This window comes from Setaria viridis, chromosome 8, assembly GCF_005286985.2.
Source record: "Setaria viridis chromosome 8, Setaria_viridis_v4.0, whole genome shotgun sequence".
In the NCBI taxonomy this organism is placed as follows: domain Eukaryota; kingdom Viridiplantae; phylum Streptophyta; class Magnoliopsida; order Poales; family Poaceae; genus Setaria; species Setaria viridis.
In genome coordinates this window covers 30,297,096-30,319,772 of record NC_048270.2, presented here as the reverse complement: position 1 = coordinate 30,319,772, position 22,677 = coordinate 30,297,096, and the positions used below count along the sequence as shown (strand labels likewise).

The 22,677-nt window shown below is 44.4% G+C and overlaps 2 protein-coding genes and 1 pseudogene across 2 annotated transcripts; all 3 read right to left on the bottom strand.

The window, feature by feature from the left end:
• LOC140220277 (receptor-like protein EIX1) overlaps nt 1-22,677 on the bottom strand; it is a 76,992-nt pseudogene that overhangs the window by 33,183 nt on the left and 21,132 nt on the right.
• LOC117833094 (laccase-15) lies at nt 675-4,598 on the bottom strand. The gene is made up of 6 exons (XM_034712481.2): nt 4,409-4,598; nt 4,165-4,316; nt 3,406-3,653; nt 3,102-3,221; nt 1,820-2,887; nt 675-951 (listed from the first exon to the last, which is right to left on the bottom strand). The coding sequence occupies exons 1-6, from the start codon at nt 4,526-4,528 to the stop codon at nt 767-769; spliced, it is 1,893 nt and encodes a 630-aa protein (XP_034568372.1). The 5' UTR covers nt 4,529-4,598; the 3' UTR covers nt 675-766.
• LOC117833097 (BURP domain-containing protein 6) lies at nt 14,703-16,004 on the bottom strand. The gene is made up of 2 exons (XM_034712483.2): nt 15,863-16,004; nt 14,703-15,598 (listed from the first exon to the last, which is right to left on the bottom strand). The coding sequence occupies exons 1-2, from the start codon at nt 15,896-15,898 to the stop codon at nt 14,894-14,896; spliced, it is 741 nt and encodes a 246-aa protein (XP_034568374.1). The 5' UTR covers nt 15,899-16,004; the 3' UTR covers nt 14,703-14,893.

Genomic DNA, 22,677 nt, shown 5'->3' with positions numbered 1-22,677 from the left:
TCTAGAATGTTCTCCCACTCCTGGAATGCAAGTTAGCACTCCAGCTTGTGGAAGAGTTTGCAAGGAAGACAATACTATTCAGTGTGTTGAACTTCCGAATAAGTTGCTGCATTGCCTGCAAAACGTGACTCCTTCAGCAAATGAGTGCCTGCGGTCTTCTCCTCCTCCTCGACAATACTTGATCATGATTCACTGAATTGTGCCTGCGGTCTTCTCCTTCTCGACATCGTGTGAAAAAAATATAACTATGCTTCAACTTTAAATCCAAGTAATTGCATATGCTTGTCATGTGGTCAGTAAAATGGTAGCGCCAACAACATACTTTTACATATCCGGGGCTTCTTGAGAGATGATATATGTCTGTGCCAATGCTAATGGAAGCTCAGCATGGATGACACGGATATTATCGATGCCAGGCTTCTTCATGCTAGTACAGATATTGTGCAGTGAAGCTGGTCATTGTTTTCAAGCCCTCTGCGGTTTGGCTGCTCAGCCAATGTAGATGGCCCTTCTGGTTTTCGGCCGGTACTGATTGGCCGACATGGATAAGGTATTGTTCGGGTGGCGATGCAACCATGACTAGTTCGACATCTTTTCAATCCAAATTGTTAGGCGCATGACATTTTATCAGTTCAATAAAGTTTGACATTAATAATATATGTACATTTATCTCATTACGAACATTCATTATTCATAACCATTTATTCAAAATAAGTAATAGGAGTTGTCTTCATACATACACAGGTACTCCCTTTGTGCACTAGTTTTAACTTTTCATAGTTTTGAGATATAAGTCATTGGGCATGAGATTGATGTCTTGACCAATAGTCGGAAAATTCACTGGCAATCGAGGGAGAGATGTGTCATTTGTTGGTCCATCCTCTACAATAAATACTGCTGCCATGCCCATCGATAGATGAAACTCATAGTGGCAATGCATGAACCATACCCCTGTACAACATAAAAGACTATAAGTTAGTTTTTGGCGCCAAGAGGTGCTTTGGCAGGCAACTTAGACAAACAAATATGGGTGCGAATCGGAAAAACACTATAATAAATTTTATTGAATAATTTCCTAGGAATACAACTCTGGATAATTATATTGAAGTCTCGTGGAATGCTTAAAAAATTGACTCCTTCAGATACCAAGTATAAATGTAAGTGGTCATTCTCACAATGCACCAAATAGTAGTCAAACAACTTTCAGACATAATTTTGATTCCACTTTCCTATTTTATCCGACGCCTTTCTAAAGTTATCAATTTTTTAGTTTAAATGAACAAAGCACCGTAATAATTTTGTTAATTGAGTATTATTCAATATGGTCATTGCAATACAAACCTGAATTGAAGAACATGAGCCTTGATAGGCTTATATTTGAGGTAGAAGGAAATAAAATTTAGGAGAAGATGAATAATTTCTTACTGATAAAATTTTGCGCTATTTTATCATAAGACTTGTTTTTGTGGCTCTAGAAATTTTTGCGCTATTTCCTTTCCTACAACAGTTTAGGCCTTATAACGCATGGCGTGATAATTAACAACAGCAAACTCGAACGTCTTGAGGACTTTCATGGTCTAAAATAATAAATGGAACAAACATAATGTTATGCTGCTAGTGAAGTCCAATCTTCTACCTTTTAGCAAGATTTTCTCTAAACTTCAAATAAACAAGTTCACAAGACTATTTCCAACAATCGACGACCTATACAAAAATATATTCAAGGGAGGTTAACTAGGGCTTTCCACGATTAAACCAAGATAGGGGTCTCCACATAATATTTTCCAACATGAAACTAGGATTCAAATCTTATACACACCTGGATTATTGGCGACAAATCGGATGGCGATCCACCCAAGATTTGGGACAAGCACAGTGTTCTTTACTAGTGGATTAACCAGGTTGTACGTGGCCACGGCCTTCGCTGGATCATAGTTGCCAAGGCCTTGTGCAAGCACAATCATGTCATGCCCATGTAGGTGCATTGGATTGGAGTCGCCCTGTAGGATCGCTGTGCTCTGAAAGACTATTTCCACCACAGCACCGTGTCGGAACCTCCGGACCAACGTCGCCTTGTGAGTTGGCTCTAGCTGCATCTCTTTGGGTCCAGTAGGGATTAAGGCTTCATCGGTGAAGTTGAACAATTTCGGTGGCCTCTTCGGAAGCTCTTGTGTCGTGGCATTGATGAGGCCGGTGTGGTAGTAGTGCGCTTCTAGTAGTGGTGTCGGTATCGCTGTGGGGTGCTGGAAGGAAGCATTGTTCATCGTGGCCACTAGGAGGTCCTCGTCACTGCTACCCCTCTTACAGAACTGGCCTTTCTTGCAGATGGTGCCGAGGCCAAGCACGATGAAGAGGCGCTCATCGACTTGTTGCTGGACTGGAAGTTGCCCTTGGTGGTGCAGGCTGGTCAGGTTGCCATGGAAGTAGAACGATGTAATTGTGTCATGTATATCAGGCATCTTAGGCACTATTGGAGCATCACCAGATGTACCTCGATATCCTTTTTCTTCTTCTTCTGTACCCTGGCATGAGCTCACTGCCGTTGAGCTAGTGCAGGTGCTGTGGCTGACCTTATACCGCACCATCCCCCTTGTAGCGTACTCCGGAGTTTGGGTGTCAGGCAATGGTGCCTGATTGGGTAGGGCGACCATGTAGTACCTGCCAGGGGCTGCATTGGCAATTAGCAGGGCATCCACTGTCTCGCCAGCTGCGATTGCGATGACATCTGTGGTGAAGGGGCTGACGTAGTTAGCGTCGGCAGCAACCACCGTGAACTTGTGCCCAGCGATCTTAAGATAGAACTCAGAGAAGAGGCCGGCATTGATTATTCGTAGCAGGTAGGTCTTGCCAGGCTCCACATCCAGAACATATCCTTCTTTTGTGACACCTGAAAGATGAATTATAATAAAAACAGAGCCAAAGAAAAGGATGTATCGGTATCGACATGGACAAGTCTCCAATATTTTTTCACCTAACACAGTTGTAAATAGTCGATCACCCATCTTCTAGCGAATTATCAGTCAAACCAGCTGTTGAAATGCACTAAATGACATTAAAACAGAGCCAGTGGGCTACTGTACATCAATTAAATAACTGCTTACCGGAGCAATTGAAGAGATCTCCGACCAAGCCATTGACTGTGGAGGCACTAGCATCAGACAAAAAGATGCCCTTCGTCATGTTCCTGGCCATCTCTGCAAGGTCCTCCTCCCACCAGTCCCCTGTAATCGTCAGGATCATTTCACATCTACTAGGTAGTTGCACAAGCATGGCGAAATTGCATAATTCATTTCCCAGAGGACTTCACATTTTCTTCTCCTCAAATGGGTCCCAATTAAAAATTGCTCCTAGAAAACGTTTATGTTCTCAGATGATCAGCAATCAATATCAGAAAGGTACACAAACCTATAATAACCGGGATCTCCTTATGAGGCTTAGGAAATGGATATGACTCAGCCCCAAGCCTTGGCCGAATGATGAATGCGCCATGGAGGGTTGCCCGTAGGCCGGGGACATGAGCATGCCACCACAGAGTGCCTTCCTGCCCGACGACATTGAACCGGTAAGTGAAATCTTTGTTCGGCTGGATAGGGTATTGGGTGACCATAGGCACCCCATCAGCCCAGCAGTTCCGAAACTGCTTTACTCCATGCCTGCATCAGGAACCACAAAATGCATTTATGTAATCAGAAATGATAATAATAACAATATTACTTTTTTTTTGAAAAACACAGTTGTCTTTGTAGTTGACTGAAAATGGTGGCTCAAAGTTTAATCACAGGGGCTTTAAATTACCAAGTTAATCATTAGAAATGCGTCAAATCTACATAGTTTATCGAGCGGATCCAGATTGCGATGGTGAAAATCAACTGTGAGATACAAGTCAATCTGGACACCTCAAATAAAAATAAGAGTCCACATTGGAAAAAAAAAAGATCAACACCACCATATAAAGATTATATAGGAACTAATCCTTTCCTAACATAATAAACAACAACGGGCAACATTGAGCTCCTACGATATCCTGTAAATCGGTTGCCTGCCACGAGTGTCACCTGGGGTCGATCGAACTAGCTCATTATATGTTTAATCGGAAGTGTCCTTCTTTTAATGCTGTCAAGTGACCTGTGGAAATGAACTTATTTTTATGCCATCATCGCTTACCAGTGGATCGTAATGTTGTAAGGTGACCTGTTGACGACATGAACAGTCACCGAGTCTCCTTCTGTGACCTCAATGGTCGGCCCTGGGAGCTGCCCGTTCACCACGGTGACCAGTGTCTCCTTGCACAGGCGCATCATCTTCGTCTGATTCACCTACAATATTTTCCAACAAATCAAGCATAAGCGAGTGTGTTGTAGTGCCCGAATTTGGTGAAAGTCTATTCACGATTTGTGTGCAAACTTACGACAAATGTGTGCTCGACGGATCCCGCGCACGCCAGCGGTGCGGCGGTAGAGAGGAAGATGATGGCGACTGCCAGAGCTGGGGCAGCAGCGAGGAGGCTCCGGCTCTCCATGCTCACCATGGCTGCTTGCTTTGCTCCGTGAAGCACTTGCTTGTCCGATGGAGTGCTCCAGCTACGTTTTTCAGGTATATATGCGGCCGCCTGAGCATGGATTCTTTACTAAACTACGCGATAATCAATGTCGGAGTCATTAATGGTTTTGTGAATGTCGAAGTTGGCGGTGTCGGCCGCCTGAGCATGGATTCTTTACTAAACTACGCGATAATCAATGTCGGAGTCATTAATGGTTTTGTGAATCTCGACGTTGGCGGTGTCACCCTACCGACCCACAGTTCAACATTATTTTATAATTTGTATCGCTGTCTCTATTCTCATCTACTGTTCATCTCTTCTACGGTCCTGTTCCGGAGGAAGATGGACTAAATTTTAGCACCATCAAATGGGGTGCTAAACTTTAGCCCTTCAGGGTGGGAAGGAGACTAAATTTTAGCACATGTGTTGACAAAAGATAGATTTACCCCTGCTTTCTCTCTCTCCTTCACCCCCTCCTCTTCCTTCTCAAAGCGCCGTCCTCTTCCTGCTCGTGGCACATCTCAGGCGGAGGCGCGACGAGGATCCCGGCGAGGCCCAGCGAGGCGAGGTGGAGGGGATCGGCGAGGCAGTGGCGAGCCCTATCGAGGCGCTGGTGGGGGCGGCGGGGCCGGCGCGGAGGCCGCGAGGGCGGGCGGGGCCGGCGGCGACCGCGGGGGCGGGCGAGGCCGGCGCGGAGGTCGCGGGGGCGAGCGGGGTCGGCTGGAGGCAGCGGGGCCGGCCGGAGGCGGCGGCGGTGGCGGCGAGGCAGAGGCGGCGGGGTTGGCCGGAGGCGGTGGCGGCGAGGTGGAGGCGGCAGGACCGGCGGGCGAGGCGGAGGCGGCGGTTCGGGCGAAGGAGGCGGGGAGAGAGAGAGACTGAGGGGAGGAGAGAGAGGGGAGGGGGCAGGGGGAAAGTGGTCCGGGGGACCACTTTTTAGTCCATTTAGTCCATTTTAGCTACCCTCAAGTGACTAAAGGATTAGTGGGGGGCTAAAATTTAGTCCACCAATTTTAGCTCACCTATTTGGGAGCACAAATGATTAAAATGGACTAAAGTAGGGGTGCTAAAGTTTAGCACCTCTCTCCCAAACGTCGATGCAACATTTCTTTTTCTTATATTTTTTACTTGGAATTCGAGGCCATGAACCACCCAGATTCGTCGTATGCGTTGCAGCCAAACCACGTGACAACGTTTTCAGTTCCTACAGAGCAACTTTGGCTAATCGATCTGTGATGTTGGAAAACAGGTTTCAGCGAAGTTCGAACACAATGATGTTAAAGCAGCACTTGCAATTCAATTCTATGAAATGAACGTGAGTTTACATTGGGGTAGGACTCCACTTTTATAGTGTTACGGGGGATACTTTACATCCTACAATTACCCTCATTCATCTACTCCTAGAATATGCTTTACATAGAGGTCTTTTTAGATGGTAACTTGTATGACTTGTGTCCTCTTAGGGTCACGCTTCTCACGTCTTCAATCAGCTCCGTGATTCACGCTCTCACATGGTTCCACAAATCACGCCTTCACGTTTCCAATACCTCCACGCTCCTTGACCTCGCGACCAAAGCCATCCTAGCTTCGGGAGTTCCAATCGCTTTAGCTTTGCGTCCGAGAGGCGCTCAACCTCGCGCCCTGCTTCCTGATCTGAACCAGCGACTCTGCACAAGATAGCGAACAACTCAGCACTCGTGGTTAGGTTCGAGTGCTCGAGGTCAGACTCGGCTAGTCAGGGGATTAGTAATTACCTCCTGGCTTCGAGTTAAAACTTAGGATAGCGAGGCTAAAATTACTTTTCCGCATCAGGTTCACCGTTTGAGGTTACGGGGCCTCACCCGAGATTAATTATCCTAAGGGGCTGAGCTTCTGTTGTCGCTGAGCACGATGAGTTCGAGGGTGATCATCTTTTTGGGCGATCCCCAACCTGTGAAGCAAACTAACACTCAACCAACAACCTGCTTCCGCCTTGAAATCTGTGGAATGCCATTGTATTTTGCTTGCTTCCGCCTTGAAATCTGTAGAATGCCATTGTATTTTGCTTGAGATCAATATAAAACAATGTATCTTAACTATGTTGCCTATATTTCTTATGTAATTAATATATTTTTTTATAAAAAAACAAAGACAGTCCGTGAAGATTAGGTACGTCTTAGATGGTCCTATCATAAAAAAACACGTGGAGTGAAAAAAGAAGTTCATTAAGAACACCATCCCAAACATTATATTATGATAGACAAATGTTGCCCCCGCAAAGTTTAATTTGAACAAATATTGGTCATAAATTTGTCTGCAAGACTGCGCCATGCATGTTATAGACACGTTATTTACGGTATTGTTACTTCAATGTGGAAGTGACTAGTGACTAATCCCTGGAGTTTTGTAATTCCTATACTTTTTGGAAAAAATTTGGCATACCAAGAACTGTTGAATTAGGATCCTATATTTGGTCAGCTAACCAAAGTTGAAATTCTGCTCCCTTTTTTGTGCTCTTCTGCGCACATGGAGTACTGTACTAGGGTAACTCCGTGCGGAAGTCACGCTGCAGTATCAAGTAATGCACCCGAGATAAGTGCATAGGACCACGTGTTTCTTAAGCGGGGCGCCGTAATAGCCACATAAAAAATAACTGTCGGTTGGTGCAGTGACACACAATTAATGAGCTCATGGATGGTAATAATCAAGTTGCCTAGCCGCTGGCTCTCGTATCCGTTAAAAATGTGATACATGGACATCCATATCCGCATATCCGCATTCGTTTCTAGTATTTTCTAATGTGGTACGATACATTTGAATTTGTATTTTATTATCCAAATTTATATTTGTATTCGAAATAAATGTGGGACGTGGATGGAACAACGTCGGTTAATCCTACAATAAATTTAAGAAAACGCAAGCATCATTACAAAGTCAAGAACTCGATCCTTAATCGGTATGTTCATTCCATGATAATGAATCTTACTATCTGAGCTATTACGCTCAGTTCGCCAACCATCTTTCAGCCTCACTAATCATGTAGACACAAGTCCCCCACAATATAGAATTCAATAGTTTGTAGTGCGTTGATTTTCTTGTTGAAACACTATCTTGTACGAGATCTTGCATGAGATCTAGTTTGTTCTTTTTTTCTTTACCTCTCATTTAATATAGTGCCACATCATTTGTGGCACTACATTAATGTCATGGAGACAATCGAGCATTTGTCTGTCAAAGTTGAGCCTGAGATCGTCAAATTTGTCAGTCCACCATCCGTCAATTATGTGTTTTCATTCCGCTATAGGCCTTGTTTAGTTCCCAATTTGGGAGTAGCAAAATTGGCATTTTGCCATAAATGCGCAACTGTAGCATTTCGTTTGTATTTGTGAATTATTGTCCAAACATTGACTAATTAGGCTCAAAAGATTCGTCTCGCAAAGTACAACAAAACTGTGCAATTAGTTTTTAATTTCATCTACATTTAGTACTCCATGCATGTACCGCAAGTTTGATGTGATGGGGAATCTTCTTTTTGCATAGTGTCAAAGTTGGGATTTTGAAGGGAAGTAAACAAGGGCATAATTTGGCTTTGCCTATTCATGTATCTCAACTTCCCCATGGTATCTTATTTCCTTTTGGCCACATATGGTATTTAAACAAGATTGCTCCATGACCATAGCATTATCACTAATCACTCAAAAAATTTACCTACTCCGTCCATCCTGTACATCGTTTTGACTTTTCTAGGTGCATATTTTTTTATATATACCTAGATGTAGTGTATGTCTAGAAAATGCAGAAGAACCTATAGTTTGAAACAGAGGGAGTACTTTATAATTAATAAATATTTTATGATATCGGTCTAATTAAATCTAATTAATCACTCATCCATCCCTGTAAACACATTGTGCCACATGTCGTCTCATCTCAGTTTGCCATCTCTTACGGATAATTGTAAACATTACAAGATGCCTAAGTACTCTAAATTTTACTGACGTTATATACTTATATATAAAAATCTGTCTCAAAATGATATGATTTTCTACATAGTGAGTATTCAAGAACAACATAGCTCAGCCAACTTCATATTTCTTTTAAGATTATCGACTTACAACAATTAATTAAGGACACCATAATCCTGTCAACCACCGGCGATGGCTGCGAGGCACGTGAGAAGATCGATCGAGATGCTGGTCAATGGAAGGGTGAGAATGACCTGCTCTTGCTGGCCAGCAGACCAAACGCACACAAATCGACATAAATGAACATGGACCAGTTTCATAAATGTTTCAAATTAAAAATTAACAAAATCTGCGTCCATCGGATCTCAAATATTCCACACCATCCACCAACTTTGCGCCACGTTCATCCGGCTAGAAATGCACAAGACAACCACGGTGCACTTCTTGATCCATAGCCTATATACCAATATCAGCGAGCTAGCTAGGAGGTGAACCTGTCTACCCGGCCGGTAGCTCCACGCCACCCAGCGACATGTCGTCGGCTCCGCTGCTCGGCGACCGCTGCAAGGGCGATGACCTCGCCGCCGGCAAAGTTGGAGGGGAGCAGCAGCTACCATGCTGGTTAGCATGGCTTGGCCGGATAGTTGACACGGAGGAGGCGCAGGCGCAGCTCTGCGTTTCGCGGTGCCGATGGTGCTCACCAACATGGCCTACTACGACATTCCGCTGGTGTCGGTGATGTTCTCCGGCCACCTCGGCGACGTCCACCTCGCCGGCGCCACGCTCGGCAACTCCTGGGCAACCGTCACCGGCTACGCCTTCGTTGTACGTACAAAGCCTACCTTCTACTAAATTGCTTATTTTGCTCACCATTTAGTCTCTGCCTATGCTGTGGTTTAGCATTTTTGGAATGCAAGTAATCGAATTCTGAATGAACCTTTAGCTCTGGAGGAATGGAAATGATCACCTGAACAAAGCTATATTTGAGTGATGGGGTAGCATAATGTTTTTGACCTATTGTTCCACATATGGATCATTGTCTACAAAAAGAAAATATGAGTTTAACAACAGCATAGCAGTATTTACACAAAAACCAATTCATCCAGTTTATCAAGCTGCTTCATGTAGGCATTGCGTGCCTGAACCTGCTCATCAGGCTCATTGTGGACTTCGTCGGCCACCACGACATGAGCCATCAAAACAACTAACGCCGCGACAGCGCCCATAACATCGACCTCCACCGCAACAATATTCTATCACCACGCAATCCACAATCGCACCACCGATGCATCTCTATGTAACATTATATTCAAGCAATCTACCTCTCATGACCATGCCGCCTCTGCACCACCACCCATGTAATATCGGTCCCTGCAAATGCCAACACCACATCTAGGGGCGGATCCAGAACGGGACTACGCCCCGGGCTGAGCTGTTGAATCACGTCTAAAACAGTCTAATCTTGTCTCCTAAATCTCATTTTGTTAGGCTAAACACCACATATATTAAAGGGACTCCATGGTCTCGCCCCGGGCTGCAGCCCGAGCAGCCCGGGCCTTAGATCCGCCCCTGACCACATCCATCATATGCATGGAGAGCATATTGGTCTCCCTATTAGAGATTATGGTTTATGTATTGGTTCCAAACCCTCCTTAATTCAAGAATTTTGAAACGGTAAAAAAAAACCAAGATGAAAAGTTCTGAAGATCTGTCTCCTTTAGTACGGGTCGGTAAAAGTTATCAAAAAAATATTTACAACCCTGGATAAGAAATGCTTTTTGTAATATCATCTCTAGAGGATCTTTTAGTACCCATTGATTACATCAACAGGTAATAAATGTAACTTTTAGTACCAGTTACCAAGTGGTAATAGTTTCGAGGAGCATTAGTAAAGGATGGTAACAGCAACTAGTTCGAAATGGTAGGTTTAGGTCTGTTTGGTTACCCCTAGTTTTTAGGAGCTAAAATCTGGATAAAATTTGCCTAAACAACCAAACATCCCCTCCTAAAAGCTCCTAAAAACTTTAGGAGGGACTAAAAACTTTAGGAGCTCCACCCCCTCCTAAAAGTAACTAAAGTCCATCCTGGACCCCCACTACCACTCCTTTATTGCCCTGTCCCCCCTTCTCTCTCCCACCCTCTCTCCCGCCTAGCCAACCATCGCCATTCCACCCGCTGCCACCGCATGGGCCCGCCCCTCGTGCCGCCCCTGCTCCCTCCACAACCCCGCTGTCGCTCCTTCCCTCCTCCACTCCCCCTCGTGCCACCGGATCCGACGCCCTCGCTGCCGCTCCCTCCCTCCTCCACGCCGACGCCCGCCGGATCTGCCGCCCCCGCTCCCTTGCGCCGCTGCATGGGCCCGCCGTGGCGCCCCCACTCCTCCTCGGCGCCGGCACCCGCTCGCTCCCCCTCCGGTCCGCGCCCTCCCCCGCCGGGTCCGCCACCCCTTCGCGCCCAAAGCCAGCGGAGGCAGCGACGGCGCCGGGGTGAGCTTGCGGCTGTGCGAGAGTGTAGGGATACGAGGTAGGCTACGCTAGCACAGATCAAAATTTTTCTACCGCGTAAACCAGGAAAACTGCCGTATATGGATCACGGGATTACCACTCGACGCACTGGTACGGAAGATGCAGAATCGCGTCAGGGCAGCGAAGTCGATCAGCGTAGTCCAACACATAGTCGATTACGTCAACGTTGAGCAGCTCCTCAGTAGCTCGTCCACGTGCAACAAGGTCATCCTCATGCCGTGGCTCGTCGTCGGCTCGTCGTGGCTAGTCGGCGTCTCGTCGTGGCTCATCGGCGGCTCATCCAAGTGCTGCAGGTGCAACACCTCCAAGATATCCACACGTGCAGGGAGGAAACGTCGCAAGCCAAACTGCTAGGTCCGCGAGTTGCAACAAGTGAGGGCGTGGGAAGCGCGGCAGATGTGTTTCGGCCAAAAGGGATGAAACCCTAGGGCGCCTCACCCCTCTATTTATAGAGGTTCCTGACGGGCCTCTGGGTCTGAGGCCCATTAGTACTTCTAAACCTGATCCAACTCGGATCATATCCGAGTTGGGCTTCTAGCCCCTTAAGTGTGTGATCCTATGGGTTCGGATACGTATAGACATGGCCCGAGTACTCCTATTCGGCCCAATAGTCGGTAGCGGCCTCTAGCAAGACGTGCCAACTCTTATACGCACACGAAGATCATATCAGACGAACCGTCACAACATCATGTACATGCTATTCCCTTTGCCTCACGATATTTGGTCTAGCTCCAAGCCGACCGCTCTTTCTCGATCCTGTGATTCGGAATCCCTTTGTAGGTTAACTCTTAACCGTACGTAGCATGGCCATGCATTTTTGGATCCGATCACTCGAGGGGCCTAGAGATATCACTCTCAACCAGAGAGGGGCAAATCCCATCTTGATTGACCATGCCTCACAGCATGCTTCCTGACAAATCCGAAAGCTACCATTATAACTACCCTGTTACGGTGTAGCGTTTGATAGCCCCTAAGTGAGTCGATTCACATCTTGAGTACATGCGACAATCTCAGGTCTAAGGACAAAGCGTACTTGTTGTGTAAAGAGAGAACTACTTCTTGTGTTGGGTCAGTCCTAGCACATGTCTCTACATGTGCCTACATTATTAGTTTGACATCTCCATGTTCATGACTTGTGAAACATAGTCATCAACTAATACATGTACTAGTCTAATATTCATGTGTGTCCACATATGAACTCCGACTAGGGACAACTTTTAAAATAACCATACAAGTAAAGAGTTCCATATACAATTCACATAATTGCAGATCAATTCAAGTAGCCTTTAATGGATATTCAATGAACACAATATACAAATCATGTATACAATCAGATATCATCATCTCTATGATTGCCTCTAGGGCATACCTCCAACACCTACTTCTCCTAAATTCGCTGTTACTTGATTTGAACCAAACTGAGTAAGCAATTCACCCACTGATCTACCCTAGATGATCCTAAACTTCTAACAAATCTGACCATCATTGCTAGTATATGTCTGTTGAGACTCCTCTGAACACCGACCGCCATGTCATTTGCAATGAAATCGACGCCATCGTTGACATCGCAAAGAAGGTTAGGACACCAATGCAAAGGATGCAGTGAGCATAGAAAATATTGTCGATGCCAAAACCTCCCACAGATAACACCCTCACTATGCACCACGCATACACCAGCCACCAGGAGGACCAAGCCACTGGCTCACCACCAACAAAAATGACAACAGAGGAGTTATAGAGTAAGCAAAAGGTCTCACCATGAACACCACTCCGGGAAGCGATTTGCCTCTGAGTCACCTTTTTCAACTGTATCGAAGGGTAGAGAAGGCGAAAGAGATTAATTGCACACCATGCACATATGTGCTGAGCCCACAGGAGCCCATGCGTGGACCGCAAGCAGGTATACACAACACGATAGGTATACATATATTTACGGAATACTCCCACCATTTCAAATTGTACATCGTTTTACCTTTTCTATGTACATAGTTTTTCTATATGAGGATCAATGGTGGTCACCCTTGGATGATAAGTGATTGACAATGTTGTGTGGAATGATGTTGCTCTTGGCTTGTGATGTGCAGGTGTAGGATGTGACATGGCGGCTGACGGCATGCGGTGAAGGTCAAGCGAAAGGTTCATGCCAATGGACCAAGGGCGGTGTAGGGGGAACACGAGTAGGCTTGGACCGAGGGACCCGAGGAGTCCAGGCAGAGTCATGGGCGATCCACATGGTGCATGAAAGGGTGAGAGAACATGACCGGATGGAAATTGTGTCGATCGAGTCAAGTAGGAGGCTTGGTGGAGGCTGGACACGCATCAACATCGAGGAGGTCGCATGGCGGCCAAGCGGAGATGGACGGTTTGGGTGGTTTGGGCCTCAAAACCACCGTGCAGGCAGGTTTCCCAGTTTGGGCCTCAAAATCGGGGGCGAGCCCAGTGCGGCTGGAGCTTTGAGAAGAAGGGCACGTGGCATCATCTCGAAGTAAAGTTGTGAAGGTGGCGTGTCCGTCCGATGCATCTACAAAAAACTAGACCAAAATACCCCTGCATGGGTGGTTATCTTAGTTGTAGCTATATGGGTATTTTCGTCATCAGCCATGGACTATATATATTGGAGTTGGCTGGTTTGGGGGTGTGCTTGGAACCCTATTTTCATTTGCTTAGAGGCTAGCCAAGTGCTTAGAGAGAGGAGAGAGAGAGATGAGAGGGTGAGAGCTTCTTTTCTCTTGATTTCTCCATCCTAGGGGGAGGATGAAGGGTGGAGGCTAGTCCTCATCTTGTAAATATGTTGTCTTCGTGATTTAGTCGAATTTGTGTCTCAAATCCATGGCTAAATCTTGTTGTTTCTCCCTTTTTCTTTTTTGGGATTTTCGGGGAATTTTCGTGCGAATTTTCATTTTTCAAGTTTGAGCCCAAATCTCGCGAGGTTTGTTAGGGGAAATTGTTGCTATGACCCTTGTGAGCATCATTGATGTGATCCTTCCTCAAACCCTCACGGATTCGGTTTGAATTTGAAGTTTCCCAAAACTCTCTCTCTTTTGTGTTATTGACCATATTCTGTGAAATCCATATTGAAATATTGATATTTTTGAGGAGACCTTTTGGGCAAAGACTCACTAGGCAATTACAGAGCTATGGTTAAAATTTCATGAATTTTGGAGGTTATTTGATTGAATTTTGAAGCGTTGACTTAAACTTTCCGGGCTGTTTTTCTGAGTTGCAGGAAGTTTCGACACCGAACCGGAAGTTCCGATGATTTATTTTTTAAAGCCTGAGAGCCCTTTGTCGGCAGTTTCTCAATACATCCGATAGGTGCTGGAAGTTTCGATACAGGGTTGGAAGTTCCGACAAAACCGTGGAGGACCTCTTGTCGGAGTTTTCTAGACAGTTTCAATCGCACTTTCGGAAGTTCCAATAAGAGATCGGAAGTTTCGGTACATGGAAGGTGTTTTGAGCTTAGTTTTGCCTCAATCTTTTGTGTTTACTTCCGTGTTGTTTCCGAGCCTTCCTAGCATCGTTCCAAAGGTCAGTAGGTCCGCTGTGACTACGTGATCTTGATAATAGCTAGAAGAGAGGGTTGAATGTTACTTTGGGACTTAGGCCGAGTTTATTGGAGAGTTTTTTGAATTGGCTCCTATTCACCCCCTCTGGTCGCCCTTTTCTACCCTTCACTATGCATTTAGGAACAACCTGCAATTTAGAACGGAGGGAGTACATGGATAGTATTACGTATAGAGATTATTACACACCCACACAACATACTGTATTACATTTCAGTGATCCGGTAGCCGATAGAACAGGCGATCAAGTACGTGATCAGCCACTTAGTTTTTTATACACACGTAGCACTTGCTCGCGCCGCGCCACTTTGAAGCCAAGCTTTATTTTCAGTTGCGCATCCAGAGCATGCTGTCCTGGGGCAGGAAGTGGCACACGGGCACGCTCCCCGGCTCCACGCCGAGCTTCTCGTACGCCGACTGCGAGATACCCGGGAACGCGTCCGCGTGGCACGCCGCGAGGGCCTCCCCCTTGGCCGTCGTCCCGTCGGCGCCGGCGAGGCTCACCGCGTACACGGCGGCGGTGGTTGCGTGGCACGCGAACACGGCGTACGGATAGGGCATGCGGTGGCAGGCAACCATGTCGCCGCCGGCCACCGGCAGGGGCCTGACGGACACCATCGTGTACTCCTGCCTCGTCGTCGCGCCTTCCGTGCTGGTGAGCTTGGTCGCCGCCGCGCGGATGTTCCGGGTGCCGAGGATGGAGGCGGCGAGGTCGGCCATGGAGTCTGGGGAGGTGACGCAGCGCAGGGCCTCCACGCCGGGGACGGGCGCGGCCTCGCATGCGGCGAGGGTGGAACGCACGGCCGCGGCGGCGGGGGAGCCGGCCGGGACGGGGAGGCGGGAGAGGATCTCCTGGATCCTGGCGGAGGCGAACGGGATGGTGTCGGCGAGGGCGCGTGGGAGGGCGGCGCCGGCGGCGGCGAGGGTGAAGTGGAGCGTCATCTTGGAGCCCGGGTACAGGTCCTTGTCGAGGAAGAACGCCGTGCCCACCGAGTCGTCCTGGTACTGAGCTGAAGCTGCCACGGCGGCGACCTGTTAGTTCCCACATGCAGGCAGAAGCAAAGCAATCCTTGTTAATCTTGACATAATGGACAAGTAACAGATATCATTAAGTCTGCTACCGAACAGATGTATTATTCTTGAGAAATGAGAATCAAATTAAACGCATATACAACTTGAACAAGTGAATTTATCGTGATAATCTGTTGTACCCTTTCTAGCTAGGTTTTATACACGATCGAATTAGGTTTTGGGCCGGGGTTAATGATTCACTGGTTGCGCATAAGCTAAGCTCACCAGGAGGAGGAGGAGAGCTGAGAGGGACCTAGCCATTGCAATGCAAGCTGGAAATGGAATGGAACCAAGCAGTTGTGCTTTCTCTAAGGTAGTAGAGGACTACATGTATATATTGGGCCGGATCGAATCGATCGAGTTGGGTATCACTATCACTGTATCAGTCTTATCTCGATTTTATGTTGGAAAACGAAAGGAGCGACCTGGATTGTATCCGTCTTTTGTGGAGCGACTAGATTCATTGACTCAAAACTGTCAGTTTCCTTTGTTACAAGACTCCATTTAATCAAGTTAGCAAATAGTTATGTGCCAGCAATCTTATTAAATTATAGTACACTCGTTGCTAGATATCACTGCTCACTACTGGAAAATTGAGCATTTCTCCAACACATTAGTACCGGTCGTCACGCACAGTACCACCAGAACCCCTGTAGTACTGGTTTGGAGCCTCAGCCGGTACTAAATGGTGGCATAGGGACCGGATGGCCAATGGCTAGATTCCCCTGGAAGCCATTTAGTACTGGCTGGTAGCTTCACTCGGTACTAAATGGTGTTCACGTACGTGTGTACCGGCTGTTAGCTTCAGCCGGTACTAAATGTCACAATTTAGTACCGGCTAGAACCACCAACCAGTACTAATGTACAAACTATAGAATAAGATGCTTCTTTCTTCCCGAGCCTGAGCTCAACGGTTTGACCAAGAGCTCAAGCTTCTTCACTCCCATGGCAACCTAGGGGAGGTGCTGCCAATATTTCCCATGATTTGGGGGGATTTTTATTCTTCCAACTGTTCTAAAGGTTAGGAACTCCTCCCTCCTCTCATGATTAGTATTCTATATTTTTTGCTTAGTAGCTAGAGAAATTTGTACTTTTTTAGAGTGAGAATGAATGGAGAGTTTTTCAATTTATACATGCATGTAGAATGTAGAATTTTTATATGTTCGATATTGAGAAATTCGTATTGGATATTGACAAATATGTATTGTGTTAATTACTTTGGTTGCTTTACATAAATAACATAAGTACAATGTTGAAACAAAAATAATCAACTAATTTTGTTGCTTTACATAAATAACATAGTTGAACTCAAGCTAATGACAATTTGGGACAAAGGGAGTTGCTGCCGAAATTCCTCACAAAATTTGTAGGGATTTAATTTGCTCATAGAAAGTGGTCCACATATAAAAGGTCAGCAATATTTTTCAGAAAGTTTTTTTAACATTTGTTGCTTTACAAATGGAGAAGTAAATTAAAAACTTTTTGCAGATGGACCGGCAATGGATGTACGGCGACTGATGCTCCATGCCATTCATTAATGGCCTAAAGACTTTTCTCGAAGCGGTAGAGGCCAATAAGTCATCGAAGGGTTTCATGTGCTGTCCATGCAGAATGTGCAAAAAAAAATAAGGATTACTCTAATAGAAAAACTCTACACGGCCACATATTTTGTTGGGGTTTCATGGATAACTATACTCTTTGGACCAAGCATGGTGAAAGAGAAGTTGTAATGGAAGACGGTGAAAATGATGATGATGATAACAACATTCTAGCTAACTAGGCTAAAGGTGGTGCCTTTGCAGATTTTGAAATGGGCGAGGCTGAAGAAGATTTTGTAGAAGATGAACCAGCTAACGACTAGGTCAGGTGTTGCTAGATGCAAGGAAAGACTTTGAAAATATGAAGGAGACAAAGAAGTTTGAGAAGATGTTGGAGGATCATAAAAACTTATTGTACCCCAATTGTAAACAGGGCCACAAAAATTTAGGTAGCACACTGGAATTGATGCAGTGGAAGGCAGCAAATGGTCTGACCGATAAGGGATTTGGAGAGCTATTGAGAATTGTAAAGAGGATGCTTCCCGAGGGTAACAAACTTCCCTCAACCACATATGAAGCAAAAAGGTTGTTTGCCCTCTAGGATTGGATATACAGAAGATACATGCATGTCCTAATGATTGTATCCTTTATTGCGACGAGGAATATAAGAAATTGGATGCTTGTTCTATTTATGAGGAATTGCGGTATAAGATTAGGCAAGATGACCCTGGTGATGTTGAGGGGCAGCCTGTCAAGAAGAGAGTTCCAACAAAGGTGATGTGGTATTTCCCTGTAATACCATGTTTGAAGCAAGTTCCAACAAAGGTGATGTGGTATTTCCCTGTAATACCATGTTTGAAGCGCTTGTTTAGGAAAAAGGCGCACGCTAAGTTGATGCGATGGCACAAAGAAGAACGTAAGCAAGATAAGAAGCTAATACACTCCGCAGATGATTCCTAGTGGAGAAATGTTGATAGAGAATTTCCAGACTTTGAGATGGACGCAAGGAACATAAGGTTTGGTTTAAGTACTGATGGAATGAATCCATTTGGTGAGTTCGATAGTGCTCATAGTACATGGCCCTGTGACCCTATGTATCTTCAACCTTCCTTCTTAGTTGTGCATTAAGTAGAAGTTCATCATGATGCCAAGCCTTATCCAAGGCCCAAAACAACCTAGCAACGACATTGACGTGTACCTAAGATCGTTAGTTGATGAACGTTTACTGCTATGGAAGGAAAAAGGTGTACCTGTGTGGGATGAGGACAAATATAAAACTTTAATTCTCGGAGCATTGCGTTGTAACCATCAATGATTGGCCTGCAGTTAGTAACCTATCCGGACAGACGAACAAGGGATATCGGGCATGCAACCATTGTTTAGATGAAACCGATAGCATGTATTTGAAACACTATTGGAAGGTGGTGTATATGGGCCATCATCAAATTCTTTTTGCGAATCACCCTTTAAGAAAGAAAGGAAAGAATTTTAAAGGGGAGCCCGACAGTCATGCTAAGCCTTTGCACCGTAATGAAAAACGTGTATTTCGATGATAAAGGATGTAAAGGTAGTCTTTGGTAAGGGTTCTGGTAGCCGACCTGTTCCAAACGATGATAACGGACGTGCAGCCATGTGGAAGAAGAAATCTATATTCTGGGAGCTACCTTATTGGGAAGTTGTAGAGGTTCGTAACATAATTGACATGATGCACATGACGAAGAATCTTTGCATAAACTTGCTAGGCTTCTTCGGTGTTTATGGGGTGCCAAAGGATACATTGGAAGTAAGGCAGGAGTTCAAATGTACAGAACAACGAGAGGACCTACATCTGGAAAAGAGAAAGAACGGACAACACTACTTATGTCCTGCCAGCTACACTCTCACTGAAGAGGATAAAGAAAGCATGCTTGTTTGCTTGAATAGTATGAATGTCCCATCCGCGTACTCCTCTAATATATAGGGAATAATACATGTGAAAGAGAAGAAATTCACAAATCTAAAGTCACATGATTGCCACGTCTTGATGACACGGTTGCTTCCGGTTGCATTGAGGGGTATTCTACTAGAGATTGTGAGATTGGCAATCCTAAAGCTATGTGCGTTTCTCAATGAAATTTCGCAGAAGGCAATCAATCCAAACAATTTAATAAAGCTATAGAATGACGTGTCCAATGTCTTATGAATTTTGATATGGTCTTTCCACCTTCCTTCTTTAATATTATGACTCATCTCTTGGTTCATCTTGTTAAAGAGATAACCAATTTGGGTCCAGTATACCTACACAATATGTGGCCTTTTGAGAGGTTCATGTTAGTCCTAAAGAAGTACATTTGCAATCGTGCCCATCCAGAAGGAAGCATCACCAAGGGATATGGAACAGAGGAGGTCATTTTGTTGTTGAAAATTTTTCATTTAAAGTCATTTCGATGACCAAAATATAACTTTAGCATGTGTTTTGTGTCCCTTATCATTTGAATTTAATGTTTATTCAAATATTCGTAACTTTGTAATATGGATTGGTTCGAAGATGAACTTTATATGAAAGTTCTAGATTTTGACCTAATCTACAACTTTGAAAGTTGTTCATATGTCAAATGATGTATATAATTTCAGCTCTGTTTCCGCTCTTTATTCCCGCCCTTGTAATTTGAACTTTATATTGTATTCGGAAGTTCATAACTTTTTCATCCAGCATCGGATGGTGACAGATTGTACACTTGTAACACATTCTTGACTTCCTTCGCACTCTCCCTATTCACTCTAAGAATAGTAGGTTATCATCCGCAAAGAGTAACTGACTCACCACCAGAGCCGATGGAGCCACCTTGATGCCATTAAGTTGCGCTGACTGAACTTGTGATTTTAACAGGCACGAAAGGCCCTCTGCTGCCAATAAAAAGAGGTAGGGCGAGATTGGATCCCCTTGACAAATACCCCTTAAGGGTTTAAAACCTTCCATCCGTTCACCATTGAAAAGCACCGAGAATGAAACCATGGTCACCATTCTCATAATCGACTCCACCTAGACTCAGTGAAAACCAAGCCTTATCATGACTAACCGTAGATAACCCCACTCTACTCGGTCATAATCTTTCCTCATGTCTAGCTTTAGGGCAAAACACCTACTATCTTGAACTCGCTTCTTCTTCATAAAATGCATGCACTCATAAGTTGTAATGATGTTATCTGTGATCAGTCGCCCAGGGATGAAAGCTGATTGCTCTTCAGCTATAATTTCCAGCAATATTCTCCTCAATCTGTTTGCCAGCACCTTGGAACCGATCTTGTATATCACGTTGCAGAGGTTGATTGGTCGAAACTGACCAAGCTCTTCTGGCTCACCCATCTTGGGAATTAATACAATGCAAGTATTATTTATGCTTGATGGGTCATCTTCTCCCCGCAACACCCTTAAAACAAACAGATGTTACTTTCTCACCACATAGATCCCAATGATGATGGAAAAAATGTGCTGGAAAACCATTCAGGCTCTGGTGCTTCGATTGGAAACATTTGGAACAGAGCAACCTTAGCTTCTTCCTTGCTGAAAGGTAGGAGTAACTGACTGTGAGCTTAACCGGGACCATGTCTGAAACACGTTCCATATCCTCCGTCCCTTCCGACGTATACAGATCCTTTATTGAATTTTTTTTGTTCTTCCATATTGTGCTATTCATTATTGTATTTTGTTTGGACAATTTATTTAGGTATTTTCCTCCAATTTGTATCCAAACCAAACTTCTATTTTTTGTTTTTTAATTGTGAATTTAGCTAGTTATTGATTGTATTTCAGAATCACTGCTTTTTTCAATTTAGGCCATGAGATAATTACAATAACAAACTGTATAAACCTTTTTTTTCCTGATTAGGTTGGTAATTTCTAAATTTTGAGAGTGAATATGGTGGTTTCTTTCTTCTTTTTATCTCAAATATTAGGTAATAGATTTATGGTGAGGATTTATATAATATTTTTATTTACTATGTTGGTTCTTGTGCAGTTAACAAATAATTAGGCTGGCAATAAAGATATGATAAGATCCTGGTATCAACTTTGTGAAAGCAGCCAATCATTATTGGCAGCATCGACGGAGTCACATCGTGAAAGTAACCAAACAACCCTGACTGCATCAACAGGGACAGCGTGTGAAAGCAACTAATCAACCTTGGCTGCAATAGCGGGGAATCTGGTGTTGCTTTTTAAAAAACTTCAACACATGGCCTCACCTGAGAACAATCTAGTTGCAAGTACTTAAAAAGCTTTGCAGCATGGAGCTCGCCGCGGATTGCAAGAGAGAGTGGAAAATCGAAAGACGCTTGATATACATACTGAGTTTCCAGTCTCCTGTCGCCATCGTAGCTACGTTACTGTTAAACAATCTATAGCATGAAGATTTCGAATTATTGCCCTATCGCCTTCTTCTTAGCATTATCATCTTGTGCTATATACACAACAACAAATCGATCGCTTGTGTGTTTCTAAAGTCTTTAAAACTATAATTTAGGTGCATTATCTTCTTGTTAGCCTACTGTTCTGATGATGATATGTACGACCATTAAGCCCTCGGTAGCTATACATCCACGGCTTTGTCCATGTCTATGCACACACAATTGGAGATTTTTTTGCGAATCACACGGTTCAGATGCAGTCGCTCACATACTCGCACACACACTCACCCCTACGAACACACGCACGCAACCCTACCTATATGAGCACCTCCGAAGGACCTCAAAATTGACAAAGTCACTACTAGCGTCTCACTGTCAACGGGTACGTCGCCTACCATTGAAAGATTAGCGCCGATTAAATCCTGAAATAAATCCAGGAAGATGTGAGCACCAATGCTGGGTTGAGGACTCGAACCCTATTGGGCAGAACCTTACTGCGCTTAGTTCGCACACTATTGGTGATCTAATTGTCTCCATCATTTGGTTTTTGATTTTGACCCTGCTTGGCCTGTCACATGCTTCACAGCTTACTGATACACCCCTATATCTAGCCTACTAATCCATAGATTTTTTATTTAATATTTCACTTTTCATCCATTCAAAAACAAAAAAAATATGAGTTTAGGATTTCAAATTTTTTAGATATTAATAACTAATGTATTTTACGTAGTCCTTATTTGACATTTTGCTCACAATCAGAATGAAAACAAAATAGTTTTTTACTACTTTATGACAAATTTTGCTTTTTATTGATTATAATTCGCATAGATTATTATGAGCTACATTTTGCATGTACTTTTATTTATTACTCCCTCCCTCCGTTTGAAACTATATGGTACGCTTTTGTTTGATTTTTTCAGAAACAAGGTGAAGTTATACTTAGCTTTTAGCTGCCTTTTTCAAACTTCATATAGCTCTTGCGTAATTCTTTTTGAGGCCTCTCCACCTTTATTTATTCAAAGTTATGGGAGTATGAATTACAAACACCATCCGTGGTGTTAGAAACCATACATGTCTACTTACCTAACTATAAATTGAGCTCCTGGCCAGCGCAAG